Source organism: Mixophyes fleayi, chromosome 6 (genome assembly GCF_038048845.1).
Source record: "Mixophyes fleayi isolate aMixFle1 chromosome 6, aMixFle1.hap1, whole genome shotgun sequence".
NCBI classification, from domain to species: Eukaryota; Metazoa; Chordata; class Amphibia; order Anura; family Limnodynastidae; genus Mixophyes; species Mixophyes fleayi.
The window spans coordinates 70,080,375-70,100,182 of record NC_134407.1 but is presented as its reverse complement, the minus strand read 5'-3'; the positions used below and the strand labels follow the sequence as shown (position 1 = coordinate 70,100,182).

The 19,808-nt window shown below is 41.6% G+C and overlaps 1 protein-coding gene across 2 annotated transcripts in view; it reads left to right on the top strand.

Moving 5' to 3' along the window:
- Positions 1–19,808, top strand: part of GCGR (glucagon receptor) — a 50,181-nt gene that overhangs the window by 15,496 nt on the left and 14,877 nt on the right. The window contains exons 2-9 of one of the 2 annotated variants that reach the window (XM_075216814.1): positions 8,349–8,486; positions 11,079–11,175; positions 11,535–11,642; positions 11,717–11,820; positions 12,669–12,775; positions 12,941–13,094; positions 15,310–15,472; positions 18,127–18,187. In XM_075216814.1, coding sequence (XP_075072915.1) covers positions 8,433–8,486; positions 11,079–11,175; positions 11,535–11,642; positions 11,717–11,820; positions 12,669–12,775; positions 12,941–13,094; positions 15,310–15,472; positions 18,127–18,187 — 848 coding nt within the window. In that variant the 5' untranslated portion in view covers positions 8,349–8,432. Of the gene's footprint in view, positions 1–8,348; positions 8,487–11,078; positions 11,176–11,534; positions 11,643–11,716; positions 11,821–12,668; positions 12,776–12,940; positions 13,095–15,309; positions 15,473–18,126; positions 18,188–19,808 lie in introns of those variants that run through there. The other variant, XM_075216816.1, reaches the window with a different exon arrangement.

Below are 19,808 nucleotides of genomic sequence, written 5' to 3'. Positions count from 1 at the left end.
ATTGGTTGCTATGGGCAGCACCTCCCCTTTTTAGTTTAGAAGTTTTAACACATCTACCCCGAAAAGTTTATTTGACAAATATTTGCATTTACCACAAATGTACTTATACATATGAATTAGGTCACCTCTAAGGTGTCTTTTTCCAAAGTATACAAACCTATTTTTTTCTCTTTACAATTTAACCATTCCATTCCCTTTTTTAAGGATACCGCCTGCCTCTGAACACTCTCTAGTTTTAAAGTCCCTCTTACAGTCAGGGTCTCAGTACTACATAAAACGACACTGGGCAGCCATCTCATGGGTGTGTTGTTATATCTGCTAAGCTGCTGATTATTTTTAAAAGGTTGACAGTAACATCCAACTTATTGATAACTTAATAACTTGGGGCCTGATTCATTAAGGATCTTAAATGCAGAGGATTCTTATTTCAGTCTCCTGGACAAAACCATGTTACATTGCAAGGGGTGCAAATGAGTGTTCTGTTTTGCACATAAGTTAAATACTGGCTGTTTTTCCATGTAGCACACAGATACTTGATAGCTTATTTGTACACTGAAATGTAAAGTTGATATTTGTGTGCTACATGAAAAAACAGTCAGTATTTTTTTATGTGCAAAACAGAACACTCATTTGCACCCCTTGCAATGTAACATGGTTTTGTCCAGGAGACTGAAATAAGATACCTCTCTGCATTTAAGATCCTTAATGAATCAGGCCCTTGAAGATTTAAACCCGGGCAATGTTGAGTACTTCAGCTAGTATGTCATACTTAACTCAAAATTTTTCTTGTAAAAAATCTGATTTTATTTAAAACTGACAAGTAGTTATGATAAGAGGAAGGCTGTCTGTCACAGGAACTGACTATGCCATCTTTCATGTATCTACCGTACTTATTATACTGAATTCATAACCAGGGTCTGCAGCTCAGGAACAATTGAATTTACAGAGATGGGCGTCCCACAATAGTTAGGGGAAGTAGTACTTACTAATGGCTAATTCATGTTACTTTTATGACTCTTAGTAATATAAAGGCCTCTAAAAACAAAACAAAAACACTATTTCTGATGTTACAACTTTACAATGCATAATCCTTAACATTTAAGTGTGGTGGAATCATTCTGAAAATACCTTGATTGTTTATTATATGAAACATTAACAAAGAATACACAACTGTATATTACCCACATTTCTGAAATTACAAATAAGCTAGGCACTGCTTCTCAACAGTTATTAACTTATAGAGGCAATGATGGAAAAAAAAAGTCAATTATAATTAGCTGTCCATACATTACAATCTTGTGCTGTGACCACACATTTTGTAATTAAATAATCTCTTAAATGTATATTTTCTGGAGTAAACAACCCTAACTTGGACATCCTCATAGCTGAAAGCTTCCATACCTCTTATTAATCTGTTTGCTCACTTATACACCTGTCTCATAGAGAGCCCTGTTATATTTTCATCCTATAACTATACCTCCCTGAAAATATGATCAAACTTTGTTTTGGTTTTGTTACCACTCAGTAGCATTATTTACTTTTAGACCATCTGTTGTTTACTATTACTTTCTGTTCTTTCTTTGTCAAGTAATTGCTGACTATCATCTAGTACTGTTTAGTATGGCTGCAACACAAATGGTTAGCATTAGATTTGAATTTCACCTGTCACAAAGCAGCCCAGCCATCTCTATTGTCCAAATGTTTGCAGAAAAGATATCGTACACCATGAACTTTGTGTCGCCTGTAAACACTGAAATACCACCTTCAAATCTGCTAATAACTCATTAATAAACCAGAGAAAGGGGAGACAAAGTATAGTATAGCGAAAGTTAGATATTTGTTTATTGTGAGATATTCTATGTAAATAAATGTGTGATTGATGTCAAAATCTAAAATAAATCTGTTTACACTGAATACATTAAACGGGTGTATTTTTGGATAATGTAGAGATAGTTTCTAACTTTTGCATTCAGAAAGATGTTGGTGAGTTATAAAAGGCACAAATACTTTATTTTAGATGTCAGGACTTGATGCTGTAGCCCGTGGAAGGGACTGGCAAAAGACAAGGGGTGCAATTCCCACCAAGGTCATCATCATCATCACCATTTATTTATATAGCGTCACTAATTCCGCAGCGCTGTACAGAGAACTCACTCACATCAGTCCCTGCCCCATTGGGGCAGGGACTGAACATACAAACTGACAGACAGATATACAGACTAGGGTCAATTTGATAGCAGCCAATTAACCTACCAGTATGTTTTTGGAGTGTGGGAGGAAACCGGAGTGCCCGGAGGATTCCCGCGCAAGCATTTATTTTGTAACTTCTACAAAATGATAGCTAGAATCTGATTGGTTGCTATAGGCAACAGCCCCACTTTTTCAAACTCGCAGCTTAGTAAATCTAGCCCATAAACTCTTCACAGATAAGGCCATGGTCGAAAATTGAACTCATGACCCCAGTGCTGTAAGACAGAAGTGCTAACAAGTTTACTCTTGTTTTAAAAGATGAGCACTGGATCTGAAAGTCGCCTAGTGCTGATATTAGTGCAAGAGAGAGAATAGAGCCAGGACTGTTCAGTAAAGGGTTGCTACCTTTTCATACTTTACCATAATAGTTTGTTATTGTAAACACATGTTCTCATCATGGTCCATTTCCATTTCCTTTTTTTCCACTCCCACTGTCCCTCCCACAAACGAAATGTCGCCAGCCGTCCCCTAACCATAGAACAGTTTTTAAGCCATTTGCCAACATGCATGCCAGATGTATAAATACAACTTGTTAGACGTGCTTCACAGCAGTTGTGTTTATAACATATAAAAGGTTTTTGTACAAGTCGGATGTAAGTGTCTGAGGGGTGTGTCTGTTTAATACTAGTTTCTACAGCAGTGGTAGACCATACGTACCACTGTGCTATTGTTCTAGGACCTCAATTGGGCCAATTCCCAATAGAATGTATTACATATCTGACAATCAGGGGCCTGGGACATGGGTTGCCCAACACTCTGCTTTACAGGATGGGTACACTTACACATAGATTGTCATGCACATAGACTCATATTCAGCATGGTGAAATGTATAAATACTGATGCAATTGTCAACTTTTATCTCATCTATTTATTAAGAGTCCCACAACTAGATTTGCTATTGCTTTAATAGAATCTCAGCTCCCCAGTGATACTGGTAAGACTCGTCTTACTGCTCGCCAAGCCAGTCCAGAGACCGAATCGGGCATGTGAACTGGGACTGGAAGCGATGGCTTTGGCTTCCAGTTCCGAATACTACATATTTTAATGGAAACCATAGGGACCTCCTGTGATGCTTTGCATGGGAAAGCATCACAAGAGGCCCCCAGCGATGGCTGACACAGGCAATCCCCCTATTTACCAAAGCGAGCAGGGGGTAAATGCTAAGCCCTAAATCCTTGGAAAAATCCCCTTTTCACAGGATTTAGGGCTTATCTCTCTTTAATAAATAGACCACCAAATATTTTATCAAACATCTTCACTATTTTAAATGTAACATTTTAGTTCTTCATTGAAGTAAATATTCACCAAGTTAACTTAACTTAAAGTGTTTAACACACATTTTTAAAGGCTATTAAATGTGCTTTGACACTATCCCACAAAAAAAGAATGGACCTGTACATACTTTCTGACCATAATTCAATTTGCATCGATTTCAGCCCTTCCTGCAACATTAAGAAACGGTTGTGCTCAGAAAAACACAATGGAGTTCTATTGGAAAACACTGATTATGTACATAGTACACTGTGCTGCAGGGAAACTTTGAAATGTGTTAATGAACACGCTCTCAAAGCTCTGTTAAAGTGAGGACAAATTACAAAGTTCTGTCTACACTTTTTGTGTGAAGCCTTAGTGGACCCATTACAAAGCAATTAGAATGTGCATCACAAATCGTTTGAGGTACCAGGATGGTCCACCCACCACACTTCACGGTATGCCTGCTGCTGAGTGTCTCTGGATGGTCCGCCCACCACACTTCACGGTATGCCTGCTGCTGAGTGTCTCTAGATGGTCCACCCACCACACTTCATGGTATGCCTGCTGCTGAGTGTCTCTGGATGGTCCACCCACCACACTTCATGGTATGCCTGCTGCTGAGTGTCTCTGGATGGTCCACCCACCACACTTCATGGTATGTCTGCTGCTGAGTGTCTCTAGATGGTCCACCCACCACACTTCACAGTATGCCTGCTGCTGAGTGTCTCTAGATGGTCCACCCACCACACTTCATGGTATGTCTGCTGCTGAGTGTCTCTAGATGGTCCACCCACCACACTTCACGGTATGCCTGCTGCTGAGTGTCTCTAGATGGTCCACCCACCACACTTCATGGTATGTCTGCTGCTGAGTGTCTCTAGATGGTTCACCCACCACACTTCATGGTATGTCTGCTGCTGAGTGTCTCTAGATGGTTCACCCACCACACTTCACGGTATGTCTGCTGCTGAGTGTCTCTGGATGGTCCACCCACCACACTTCACGGTATGCCTGCTGCTGAGTGTCTCTGGATGGTCCACCCACCACACTTCATGGTATGCCTGCTGCTGAGTGTCTCTGGATGGTCCACCCACCACACTTCACGGTATGCCTGCTGCTGAGTGTCTCTAGATGGTCCACCCACCACACTTCATGGTATGCCTGCTGCTGAGTGTCTCTGGATGGTCCACCCACCACACTTCATGGTATGCCTGCTGCTGAGTGTCTCTGGATGGTCCACCCACCACACTTCACGGTATGCCTGCTGCTGAGTGTCTCTGGATGGTCCGCCCACCACACTTCACTGTATGCCTGCTGCTGAGTGTCTCTGGATGGTCCACCCACCACACTTCATGGTATGCCTGCTGCTGAGTGTCTCTGGATGGTCCACCCACCACACTTCATGGTATGCCTGCTGCTGAGTGTCTCTGGATGGTCCACCCACCACACTTCATGGTATGTCTGCTGCTGAGTGTCTCTAGATGGTCCACCCACCACACTTCATGGTATGCCTGCTGCTGAGTGTCTCTGGATGGTCCACCCACCACACTTCATGGTATGTCTGCTGCTGAGTGTCTCTAGATGGTCCACCCACCACACTTCACGGTATGCCTGCTGCTGAGTGTCTCTAGATGGTCCACCCACCACACTTCATGGTATGTCTGCTGCTGAGTGTCTCTAGATGGTTCACCCACCACACTTCATGGTATGTCTGCTGCTGAGTGTCTCTAGATGGTTCACCCACCACACTTCACGGTATGTCTGCTGCTGAGTGTCTCTGGATGGTCCACCCACCACACTTCACGGTATGCCTGCTGCTGAGTGTCTCTGGATGGTCCACCCACCACACTTCATGGTATGTCTGCTGCTGAGTGTCTCTAGATGGTCCACCCACCACACTTCATGGTATTCCTGCTGCTGAATGTTTCTTTGGAGACATTTATGCAAACTGTATGCGTGCTGAGTGTGCTGATCTAAGGAAGGATCAAGCTACAATGAAGTAGATAATCACTGCAGTGAAGTAATCTTTCTGTTTTGAGATTACCTATGCACTTGTTTGGGTATAAGCACATATTCTAAATTGGTTTCCTTTTGAGGCAACGGGTGCACTGCTTGGGACTAACCTCCTAATCATCTGACTTCTAGGTGCAGAGTTCTGGGCAACACACAGTACACATTTAAAGAACATTTCTGCCTGGTATATGTTTTGACTGATCTTTGTACATTGGTTTCAGGACTTGTGGTTTGATCAGTATTTTACAGATTAGACACATCTCTAGGCACATTGTGGACCTATAGAAACGAGTTTTGGGATAGTACTTTAGATCTTTAATCTGGACATATCTAACAGAATCAGCATTATCTCTTTAGACAGATCAGTGCAATTGCTGACAACTTTGTACAGTAACATGTAAACTGTGTAGCGCTAAGTATTAACCCCCCTCTTTTCTACACACTGTAAGTGCGCCTACGTTTGAAGGCAGCAGAAAACAAATCTAAAGTGGAGCACTGTGCAAAGGTGTATATGTCAAAGTCCAACCACCTATTGCTTTAGTACAACCCTTTCATTGAAATAAACTTTTCTGTTTTTTCTCCTAAAACTTTGTTTGAGTTATACTCATTTATGACATGAATTAAGGATGAGACACAATCTACCCCAGAACAAACCTGGTGGGTGCACAATTCAGGTTATTTGTAGAGTGAAAATGGCCTTCCCACAAAGGGAGAAGGCCAAGTGTGTTGTATGCTTGTACAATTAGCTAATGATAATGTCAAAGTCTCGTGGACGTTTTACACTTCTGCATATACAAACATGTACTGTTTTATTTTCACACATATAAGCACAAAACCATAATATTTTTTGCTTCCTCTTTCCAGGAACACTTTTCTAAACGGATTGGGGAGGGAGAGATCTGGTTTTTTTTTAAATATATGTTGAACCACAGATGAATCTAGAAAATACAATTGTTGTTTTGTAAAGGTTTATTAAAAGCAAACGCCCCCCCAAAAGGAAAAGAAATAAAAACACATCATCATGTATTGTTTTATGTGCATTCTATAGTAACAAACTAATTGAGTAAACTCAAATTGTGCAGCGGTGGGTTCATTGCTCATCGATTGCTACATCCTAGTCTGGGACCAGGGTGTAAGATAACGATTTAACAAAGACGGTTGCCATGTTGATTCTGGATCTGCTCTGTTCATTATCTTTTTCCATTGAAAAGTACTGTTAAATTTAGCAAGATAATTTAGCTTACTGAGTTTAAAGAGAAGTTATTGAAAAATGTTGATAATGATACATGTTTGGTATACATGTAATACTTGGGTGACCCAGATCTCAGAGACTGGACCTACTCTGCCCTTTAATGCAGTTCCCTGCCTCTACGAACCTATGTACGGTAATACATTGTACATTGAAAATCATCCATGCACTCATTATCTCCAGCCTGGACTACTGCATCCTCCTCCTCTCCGGCCTCCCCCTCTCCCATCTTGCCCCCCTCCGCTCTATTCTTAACGCGGCTGCTAGACTCATCTTCCTATCTCGCCGCTCCTCCTCCACATCCCCTCTCTGCCTTGCCCTACACTGGCTCCCCATACCCTACAGAATCCTTTTCAAACTCCTGACCACAACGTACAAGGCGCTCTCCCAGTCCACTGCCCCATATATCACTGACCTCCTTTCCATTCACACTCCTGCCCGCTCTCTGCGCTCGGCCAATGACAGTCGCCTCTCCTCCACTCTGATTACCTCTTCCCACTCCAGAATCCAAGACTTCTCCCGCGCTGCCCCCCTTCACTGGAATGACCTGCCTCGCTCCATCCGTCTCTCTCCCACTCTTAGCTCCTTCAAACGGGCACTAAAAATCCACCTGTTCCTCAAAGCCTACCCACCTTCCATCTAACCCCGCCTCCCCTTCTTTATACGCCAACTCACTCTCTCTGTACCTGTGTTTTGTTCACCCTCCCTTAGGATGTAAGCTCATTGAGCAGGGCCCTCCTCCCTCTTGTGTCCTTACCAGCTCTTCTGCTCCATCTCTACCGCATTAGCCTGCTTGGAGCTCCTGAAGTGTCAGTATTTTTTGTTTACTGTTCAGTAATGTAATACCCTGTACTGTCTACTGTTTGTGCATTGTACGGCGCTGCAGAACTCTTGTGGCGCCTAACAAATAAAGGATAATAATAATAATAATAATTGAAAAGACGATTCCAGCCTTGGTCAGGTGAAGACGGGCATGATGTCGCTGAGGAGGGAGCTGGGTTTCATTACAGACTGAAAATTACCACAATCAGTTGAGGGCTGGCAAAAGTTTAGCCCGGGGGCAAGACTCAATTCAGCAGCCGTTTAGGAACATTTTAAAGGAAAAAAATGCCCAATGACCCAGCTCAAGGTAGCCCACTATGGGACCCCCTGACCCCCAGCCCAGCCTGCCCCTGGCCAGATTGCCCAGCAGATCGCAGCTATTGAAAGCAAGATCCTCAATTCATATGGATTTGTAACTATTGATGTTATGTACATTGTTTTGCACTATTTTCAAGCTGCTTTACTTTCTATTTGTTTCTATGCTAATTGGTGCATTGATGAATTGTCTTTCTGGTGTCTATGGCTCACATTTAATTCTACTGTGGTAACATGAAATGCAAATGTTATAAAAACATTTTGTTAATAAAAAAAAGAAAAATAAAGAAAAAGAAGAAGTGAGATTCCCTGTACGGAAAACAGTCATAACATATTTCTGGACAACAACAAAATAAAATAAATAAACCTGTGGAATCTGTGTGATTGTGGGGGATATGTCATATTGTATGACCTGACTGTGAAGTTGTGTCTTCCTTTTCCTCAGCACCGGTTCCCGTCTTGAAAACGTCTGAAAGCTCCATCGCAAGAGAGCATAAAATCCTCCAGATGAGGTTGTCAGTGCCCAGTGATGCCCCGGCCTTACCTCCTCCGTGTCTTGTTGGTGCTGATAGTGCTGTGCCAGGTACATGAGCAAAAGAATAGTAATCCTTCTGTTTCTCTCAGCATGTACCCACTGATCATCTGCACACACTGGATGTCCGGCGCTTCCTGGAACCCCTCCAAGTGTGCACAAGAGGGAATGACCAAGTGTGCAGGTCACATTCTCTATTCCAGAGTGCAACGTGCACACAGAACAACATGTGTTATATATGTATGTAACTAAGAATGACAGTTCCCAGAGAACATCTTTCCAACGCTCCGTTTGGCTTAAACAGCTTAATACACATGGAAAAATGCTGCTGTAACTGTGACAAATCAGACAAAATGAAAACCATTTCCATGAGAACCCCAGCGAAGCCCCTACAGTGAATTGTTATCCCGTATTGGTATTATTATATATATATGGCATTACAAGGATAACTGTAAGCTGCAAGGCCCTAGTGCAAAACCTGAGCCAGGATCTATTTATTCTAAACACGGGGCAACAGCACAGCCAACTCCACATTACTACTGTACAGAGACCGCCGCTTGTCACAGAAACCCACATGCACATAGATAGCCCTGTCACAGAAACCCACATGCACATAGATAGCCCTGTCACAGAAACTCACATGCACATAGATAGCCCTCTCACAGAAACCCACATGCACATAGATAGCCCTGTCACAGAAACCCACATGCACATAGATAGCCCTGTCACAGAACCCCACATGCACATAGATAGCCCTGTCACAGAAACCCACATGCACATAGATAGCCCTGTCACAGAAACCCACATGCACATAGATAGCCCTGTCACAGAAACCCACATGCACATAGATAGCCCTGTCACAGAAACCCACATGCACATAGATAGCCCTGTCACAGAGACCCACATGCACATAGATAGCCCTGTCACAGAAACCCACATGCACATAGATAGCCCTGTCACAGAAACCCACATGCACATAGATAGCCCTGTCACAGAAACCCACATGCATATAGATAGCCCTGTCACAGAAACCCACATGCACATAGATAGCCCTGTCACAGAAACTCACATGCACATAGATAGCCCTGTCACAGAAACCCACATGCACATATATAGCCCTGTCACAGAAACCCACATGCACATAGATAGCCCTGTCACAGAAACCCACATGCACATAGATAGCCATGTCACAGAACCCCACATGCACATAGATAGCCCTGTCACAGAAACCCACATGCACATAGATAGCCCTGTCACAGAAACCCACATGCACATAGATAGCCCTGTCACAGAAACCCACATGCACATAGATAGCCCTGTCACAGAAACCCACATGCATATAGATAGCCCTGTCACAGAAACCCACATGCACATAGATAGCCCTGTCACAGAAACTCACATGCACATATATAGCCCTGTCACAGAAACCCACATGCACATATATAGCCCTGTCACAGAAACCCACATGCACATAGATAGCCCTGTCACAGAAACCCACATGCACATAGATAGCCCTGTCACAGAAACCCACATGCACATAGATAGCCCTGTCACAGAAACCCACATGCACATAGATAGCCCTGTCACAGAAACCCACATGCACATATATAGCCCTGTCACAGAAACCCACATGCACATAGATAGCCCTGTCACAGAAACCCACATGCACATAGATAGCCCTGTCACAGAAACCCACATGCACATAGATAGCCCTGTCGCAGAAACTCACATGCACATAGATAGCCCTGTCGCAGAAACTCTACCAATGCACATAGATAGCCCTGTCACAGAAACCCACATGCACATAGATAGCCATGTCACAGAAACTCTACCAATGCACAAAGACCCCCTCAATGCACAGAATGTATTTCCAGATGTCCCCTTAATCAAATCCCTACTTTGCACAGAGCCCCTTCCCCCCTTTGTGACAGATAGAACCTTCCTAATGGCAGATCAGAGACCTTCCCTTACCACACTGCTGTTCCCCACTTGCTTTGTTTCCCCGCGGTGTCCTATGTTGCCGCATATTTATGGTCACCTTTGTGATCACAGAGACACTCAAGCAGAAATGGATATCACACCAGTGGGGGCTTTCAATGTAAGAGTAATTCATCTAGCGGTGAGTGACGGTAGACTTACCAGCAGGGACACTCAGCGCCTCTGTTTTTACAAGTTTGAAGGTGGCTGCAGGTGGGGTCATAAAAATAATTCCTTTAATCGAAGAATCACACACTTATCTGTAATAACAGCAGACAATTTAAACAAGTGTTACCAGCTATAATAAAGAAATCTGACAATAGAGCAGGAAGGAGCTGGGGGCCGAAGGTGATGGCTCGGAGGGCCGCCTGTTGCCCGTCACTGCAGTGGAAGCCCCTCTATAAGCAGTAATAAAATGTAGCCCCACCTTTAGACTAAACTGTATCATATTCTGATTCAGCTGAAGCTCGTTGAAACAAAGCATTAAAAATGCACATTCTTGCTACATCAATAAAGCTGCAACTAAAGAAGGCCGCCACAATCAGTGTGTGTAACCTGTTTTCCATGTCACTGTAATGACTGCTATTTAGAAAGTAATGAAGTGCTTAAGTACGGCATACACCCACGTTTCTGCATGTCTGGTTCTCATGTATGTTCCCCCCACAGCCTGCCTCTGCTCAGATCATGGATTACCTGTATGACAGCTGGCAGAAGTATGAGAAGGAGTGTCAAATGAACATGTCCATGGAGCCCCCACCAGCAGGTGAATATACCCATGTTTCATCTTCCTGTTATGTCACATCCCCAGGGCCTGCTTGGATCGCCCCCATGTTATAAAGCAGCCATCTGAAGGGGTCTAAATTATACTTTATTTTCAGTCAGCTGGTAAAATCTCTGTTAAGCCGACATAACGGTACACACCTACTATAATTGCAGTCACTTACATGAAGACTGTCAAAAACGCATCCAAGTTAATTATGTACGTGCAGCAATATAAACATTGCCCAGCACTACCTTAGTTTAATGTGGTGCCAGCAATGTGTCTGGCTCATTGTGACGTGGAAGTTCAGACATTCTCCCACCTCCATTATATGACACAGGGTCAATAAAATGTTTCCGCAGGACTGGTCTGCAACCGGACGTTTGATAGATATTCCTGTTGGCCAGATGCTCAACCTAATACCACAGTCAATGTGTCTTGTCCCTGGTACCTACCTTGGCACAAGAAAGGTAAGACATCTTCAATAGGTTCAACAACCTGTGATTGAGTCCTACTGTACAATAACAAGCTTGTCCCCTCTTAGTGCAGCATGGCTTTGTCTATAAGCACTGCGGGCCAGACGGGCAATGGGCACCCAATGTGAATGGCCAGGAATGTCAACGTGACCCAGAGGATGTGGAAAAGCAGGTAGAATTTAGGAGCAGACCCAGATCTGAAGTTTTGTATTTTTGATATCCATATCAATATAAATAAAATATTGTTTATGTTATATATGTATTATAGTGCCAGGTTCTGTCCCAAGACATTCTTGTTGATCAGGGGCCTTTAGGGGTTGCCAGCCCAATACATGTATTGTCCCCCTAACTCCTGATAAGTTATCAGTCCCTTGGGGCTTACTGTTCCCGGAACTGGCAGTTTCTAATGGTTGGTGGGCTTTGTGCCATTACATTCCTCGACCGATTCTTACCCGAGAGCCTTAGGTTGGGTCCTGAATCTGCCAAAAATCTAAGTACTTGAGTTATTACTTCCTGTTGCTGTTAAACCAGAAAATTCTGATATAAACAAGCAAACCTTTAAGAAATACTGGCTGCATTTTGTTAGAGTATAGTAAAGGTTGGATTAAAGGACTGGATGAAAGGATTGTGCATAGAAGAGTCCATAAGGGCAGGGCAGAACAGAGAAGTTGTGTGCACTGATTTCCTTATGGAAATCTGTTCACAGAGATAAGGACTGATGGCGCAATGCTGCTCTAGGTGGTCCTTGATAGGTCAGGTTATTTATTGATCCAAGTCAAAGACTTGGGATGTGGAATGAACTCTTGCAGGAATATGGCTCTCGGCAAAAAGCAACAGATGAATGATATTAAAAACTGAATCTCCATACCCCACTCTAAAAATATGTATTGTATATAGGCAGGAACATGTTTCTAAGTCCCATTGCTTACAATATAACTTCCATTATAGCATTTGTTAGACATTAATGTTGTACTTGTATCTGAATTATCCATAAGTGATATGTTTTCCTTTTATTTGCAGGAATGGTTTGAAAAGATTTATGAAAGCTTTAAGATCATGTACACTGTAGGGTACTCCATGTCTGTGGGGGCCCTCATACTGGCTCTTGCCATCCTTGTGGGTTTCAGGTATGTGGGTGTCCTAGTGAGGCTAGGGGACATTTCTAGTCATTTATTGTCTCCACCATTTCATACCTGTTTTCAGTCCTTTTTACTCCCAGTTTCTCTCTTCTCCTACAATATACGAGTTACAGAACACTCTCTCTGACTTCACACTGCTGCTGTGTCTTTCAGTAAACTCCACTGTATGCGGAATTATATTCATATCAACCTGTTCACCTCGTTCATACTAAGGGGAGTGTCTGTGCTAGTGATTGACACCTTGCTGAAGAGTCGTTACAGTGAGAAATTTGACAAGGGAGACGTGCGTCCCTTGCCCAGCAGTGAGGTGAGAAAGTTACGTGGCTGCATGTAGTCATCATTGAAAGATCAAGTAATAAGAAATTAGGATCTGAGTTAGAAAATACTTGTTTCAAAGCAACTGCCTCCTAAAAGTGGCTTGGTCTTTAGAAGTTAACAAGCACCAGCAAGACCTGTATTCTCCGCCACTACTACAGAGAGGGGATCGGTTCCACCTTTAAAATGACAATAATAATAGTTTAACATTTTAGAATGCTGCACAATATATTTTTCATGCATTAATACAGACTAACAATACAATAGTTTGTATTGGTAAAAGTGCGACACATGAAATGTATATGGAAAATTAAAATGCACCACTGAAACACATCTAACGTGCTCTTGTCTTCATGCATTTTCCCCAGCGCATATGTGTAAATGAGCTATTAAGGTACAATCACATGGTGGTTTTAGCAAAGAGGGTGAAACTCCCTGCAGTAACAGTAGATCCTACACTTCTGGCTCCTCCTGTTAGAAGGTCCAAAACCACCAAGAACTCATCCAGGCAGTCTGCATACCAAGTGGTAGCTTTATATCATTTTATGAACACACTTCCACCATTATATTATTTAACTAGTCTTATTAAGGCACAATCCTGAGTAATATGTGTAAATTCATGCAGCTGAAACCAGGTGCACAAAATGCTGTCCAGCATATTCTTCTCCTTCTTCAACTGATCACTAAAACTGCTGTCACATGTCTGTCACATACGGCCTATAGAAGTAGACGAGTAATAGGAATGTAGACCTGGCAAAGGACAGATGCAGGGGCTGGAAATGCATCAGGATTAACACAGGGGTGATTCCACTTTTACCTTTTAGCAATATATATATATATATATATATATATATATATATAGTTATCTGGGATGGAGCTGCTTACAATTTTTGATGCCTGTTACCTGAAGAAAGTTAGACACTGACTGAAATAGGCTGACCCTGTAACATTTAGTATGTATTTGTAATAATTGTATATTTTATTGAAACTCTACAAACTCTGGTGTTGGTCTGATCTAAGAACCTGGAGAAATTATATATAGCTATACATATGTAAACATATATATATATATATGTAGAAAAAAGATGGAGGAGGAGGCGCACAGTAGTGTAGTACAATAATATAAATGGAGTCATACACGAATCCACAGTGGGACTTTAGCACCAGTGATGAGGAAACCAGAGACCAAAAAATATATACCACCCACGTGCAATTTATAGGGGTGTATATGTATCAAACATGGAGATTTCACAGCATAGGACAAGAGTATATTCAATAACAAGTCCCTCAGCATAAATTAAGGGTCACCCAATCCACATGTATACGGGTGTGTGCGTACCAGAAATAAAAACTTTTTCGCTTATCTGTAATGATGTTCCATAGACAGCACGATCAGGTCACATTCTCTTTATTGCCCAATCATAAGGCAAAGAAGTCCTCAAATGACAAAGATAAACAAAGGACCAACGGCGTAATATCTCAAAAATACACTTTATTAAAAAAGGTAGCCACTTACATGTCTAGTAGCAGATATTAAGCCTCTCTGGACAGGACCACCTTTCAATAAGTTAAGAACAGCAACAGCACAGCAAGTACTCTCAACGCGTTTCGTCTACAATAGCAGACTTCATCAGGAGAAGATAAATTATATATATATATATGATAACAAAAACAACCGGAGAGCATTAATAGTGTAGTAAGTTTTAAATATCAATAATATAGATATGGGAAAATGAAATCTGTATGCATCAAGGATAATAAAAATCTACTTATATCAAATTCTGTTGTTTTGCTGTAGCATCTTGAACTAACAGGATAGTTGAGACCAGGATATATTTTCCAGTTAAATGTATAATAAAGCACAGACTGAAATACCTAAACATGTGCAATATCACCAATAAAATATGGCTTATGTGTCATAAAACAAATTAAAAACTTGTGTGTGTGTGTGTGTGTGTATATATATATATATATATATATATATATATATATATATGTATAAAAATGATGTATGTCAATAAATGTTGAACAAGGGGAAAAACCGTCTGTCTTGATTATTTTTGGTCTAACCCTGTTCTAATGAATGGCCTCTGTTACAACAATGCACTCATTCTCATGTGTTTTCCTCAATTACAATGTATACCCCATTTCACCTTGTAAAGTATCCTTCCGTGACTCCCTCTGTATCCACTCATTGTGCTCTCCAGTTCTCCCAGGCTGGGTGCCGCGCTGCCACCGTGCTTATGCAGTACGGAATCATCGCTAATTACTGCTGGCTGCTGGTGGAGGGGATCTACCTGCACAATCTGCTGGTCTTAGCTGTCTTCTCAGAAAGAAGTTACTTTGCGCTTTATATCTGCATAGGATGGGGTGAGTAGAGCTGGTTTAAGTACCTTGCACCTTCGGTCAATGTTTGACCAACCACTACAACAGAGCTGTGGAGATTTGGAAACCAGTTCTACTAATTTCCAAATTTCTCTAGTTCTCTGTTAGACAGGAAACAAATATGTTGTTTGTGGTTGGATTGTTTTTTGGATAGAAACAATGTTTAAGATTATCTACGTTTGTGTGACCAAACAATTGGCTAACCAAGGCTCTAGTCCATTCTAGAGCCTAACCAAGGCTTCAGTCCATATATTCTATGATGACAGACCTCCACCCAAACTTAGACTTTTCTCCTAATAGCTGCTGTATTCAGCAATTAGGCACTATGCTGAGAGTGGTTGGAATATATTATTAGAGATCCAGAAAAACCATTCTCTTTTCTCTTCACCTTTCGACACTGCAGATATCAAGTTACTCACCCCCAATACAGCCCCGCTTCATCTTTTCTACAGGTAGCTACACCTGGAGAATTTTGAAAGGAAGCAGGATTGGCACAGATTACACAGCTGATTGGTCAGCTGTCATTTTGCATTTCTGCCAATCAGATGAATTTCTACAACGTATACAAGCAGACAGGGGCGGATCCAGACTATTGCTATACCCCGGGCGATTTTGGGGGGGGGGGGGGGATTTAGGCCCCGCCCCCTTTCTAATTTCTAAGGCTGCCGGCGGCTGCACAGTATGTGCAGGTCCGCTCGGCAGTGACAGTGTGCTGCCCCGCTGCTCTAATTGTGTTTAAAACACAATCAGAGCAGCCGGGCAGAACACTGTCACTGCTGAACGGACCTGCACAGTGTGCAGCCGCCGGCAGCAAGCCCCTGCTAGGGGGGGGGCGATCGCCCCCCCCCTGGATCCGCCACTGCAAGCAGAGCACATTTTAACATTCTTCTGCCACCAATCAATTAAGTGGGGCTGCACCTGGGGGATATAAGTTGAGGGGGTGCCCAAGGGAAGGGGTTCCCTTGGAACTACCAGCTGGGAGGTGGACACATTAAGTAGCCAGGACACTATGGTCAAAGTAAGATACACACACACGTGACTGATACAGAAGCAGATACAGCCATTTAATTTTTTACCAGAGCTGATTATTATGTTTCAATCCTCTATTATAATTCTTCCTGTGTTATGAGCAGAGAAGCCCTTTTAATAACATTTCATCCTGTTATATGCTGTTCGGTTTAAGAATTGCTAATTACCCTTTCATTGTTAAAGGAAGTAAGATTGTATTATAATAATGTATAACTTCAGACTGCACCATCTAAACTGACCAGTGACAAGAACCAATGCATCCTCCCTTGCACCCTCTTACAAAAACAATATTCAGTGTGAACTCTATTAACTTTGCTTGTTGCCATGGAAAGTGGATGTGACAATGTGTTTGATACATTACAAGTGATGCACCACTATATAGAAATGACTGAAAGAAGTTATATAATGGTTTATTTACACCAGAGTGTGAATATATCACCCAGCTGCCGGCATGTTTACAATGCTGAGGGTGAATAAGACGAGGGTGGTCAATTTTCTGACATTAATGTGGCAGCTAGTGCCTGTCTGTTTTTAGTGAACTCAAATTAAATGCAGTATTAGATGTCACCTCCTAAAGGAGATGCCCAAACTCAGCCCCCAGGAGCTACCAACAGTTCATGTTTTCAGGATTTCTTTAATGATGCACTGGTGATCATCATCATCATCCTGAGTTATTTATATAGCGCCACTAATTCCGCAGCGCTGTACAGAGAACTCACTCACATCAGTCCCTGCCCCATTGGAGCTTACAGTCTAAATTCCCTATCATACATACACACACACACAAACAGTGAGAGAGACTTGGATCAATTTTGATTGCAGCCAATTAACCTGCCAGTATGTTTTTGGAGTGTGGGAGGAAACCCACACAAACACAGGGAGAACATACAAACTCCACACAGATAAGGCCATGGTCGGGAATCGAACTCATGACCCCAGTGCTGTGAGGCAGAAGTGCTAACCACTGAGCCACCGTGCTGCCAACCTGATTCTACAGACAGAAATCCTGAAGACATGACCTGTTGGTAGCTCTTGAGGACTGGATTTGAGCACATCTGGCCTAAGGTAGGAGGCCACATAGGAAATGTGGCTATAGTCACATTACTGGTAAAGGTGGTGATTTTTTTTACAATAAAATTTGTCACAGGAATAACTATAGGGATCTAATTTGGAAATAGTATATGGTGGGTTTCAATCATACTGCTGATATTTCCTGCAGGTAAGTGTTTGTCTTGGTATCCTTACAGCAATTGGATACTGTGTGCATTTGATATACATATACAAAGCTGGACTTTGTGCACAGGATTCTATAAACGCACATCCTTATGCACCACCCCTTTCCCACCAAACCTAATATATTTTCCATTTTTCCAAAGTGCACAATATGGCAGAAGTACCCTATACAGTTCATGCCCTCCTGAGCTCTCTCCACCCTAGTACATTGTATAATTTCTATATTTTTATTATACTTTTTTATCTTTTATTGATTTTTCTTTTTTTATCATATTCCCGTTTCATCTCAATATACTGATGAAAAAAAAATTGCTTTGTATCATATCTTGCAATAGGTCTTTTTTAGTGATTATATTGTTTTGTTGTTTATTTTACAGGGACCCCCATTTTATTTATCATCCCGTGGGTGGCTGTCAAATACACTTTTGAAAATGTAGTGTAAGTATTTGTAAGAGGTATTAAGATTTCTACGTCAGTGCATTTTGATCCAGACATGTGACAAATTATTTGACCATTCTTCCGGACAGTTGTCTAATGTTACAACATTGTAGATTTTTTCTGTTTTGCCAATCTCCATGTTTGATTACCTCACGTCTGTCTTCCCCTGTCCCTGTACGAGCTGCTCTTGTGCTTAATCCCCTCCTCTGACTCCCCATGTGCCTGCTGGCTGTGTGCCTTCCCTTTAGTATGTAAGCTCTTACGATCAGGACCCTCTTCCTCCTGTCTCTATACCATTTCTTCTCCTCCAGCCTCACTGTACTAGCTATGCTTGGAGCTCTTGGGGCTAGATTTACTAAGCTGCGGGTTTGAAAAAGTGGGGATGTTGCCTATAGCAACCAATCAGATTCTAGCTGTCATTTTGTAGAAAGCACTAAATAAATGAAAGCTAGCATCTGATTGGTTGCTATAAGCAATATCCCCACTTTTTCAAACCCGCAACTTAGTAAATCTAGCCCTTGGAGTCTTGGTTTTACTCATTTATTGTTCTGTTCTGTTTTATCCTGTGTGCTATACTGTTTGTATTGTTTACTGCGCTGTGGAAATCATGTGGCGCCTTATAAATAAAGGATGATAATAATTCTGGAACACAACAGAAATGATATAGACATTCTTAATATAATAAAAGTTCACCAACCCCCCCTTCCTTTTTAGGGACTGTGAATTCATTATTGGATACATAATAGTTCTTTAGGAACCTCTGTTAGCGGCTGTTAATATAATCTTATAAGCGTCATGTGATAAAATAAACCTTTGATGAGCTGACAGATTCATTGCTTAGTATATATTATACTAATTTTGTCTCTAAGAAAAAACACTATAACCCGACCGCATTCAGATACCCCAAATAGGAATGATGACATTTGCATTAGTGTTATATGTGAGCTGTGAGAGCACAGTTTTCTTTTAATACACAAATCTATTTTTCCTACACATCTTCTCTCTTGATTTTAAAATATTTTGCTCATTTTTGGTTTTAATTGTTTATTAAATGAATAAAAATTAAATACTTATTAAAAATTAATTTGGAAAAACTAAGAGTGCTTCCAATTTGAGGGAAACCTTTTTCTCTTAATCTTTGTAAAGTAAAATTTGTCTTTCTGAAAGCATCTCCTGAAACGAGTATATATATTTATATAAAGCACAAATAATCTTGGAATAACCAAGTGTTTTTTTGACACATCAGGTTCTGTGTGGTGCTATTTTTATGTTCAAGAGTTCATCAACATTCTGATCTTGCATTGCTCTCTAGTCTATTACTCCCTTTCTGAAAACGAAAAGGAATCATGCTGTAATAACACAGTGAATTTTAGACCATTGTTATTATGTTCTCTGTTGCAATATTGCAGAAAAACAGGATGTTAAATGTGCAAACTATACTGTAAAGCTCTAATTTGCAAATATAACCCCTAGATGTAAGCATTATCTATATGCATTTTCTGGCAAAGTTTGTGTGCTACTCATTTCAAATTAGATGACCTAAGGTTTGTCCCACGGCTGTGGACAGCGTAGTCACTACGGCTGGCTCCTCCAACATAAAGAAGCTGAAGAACAGATAAGT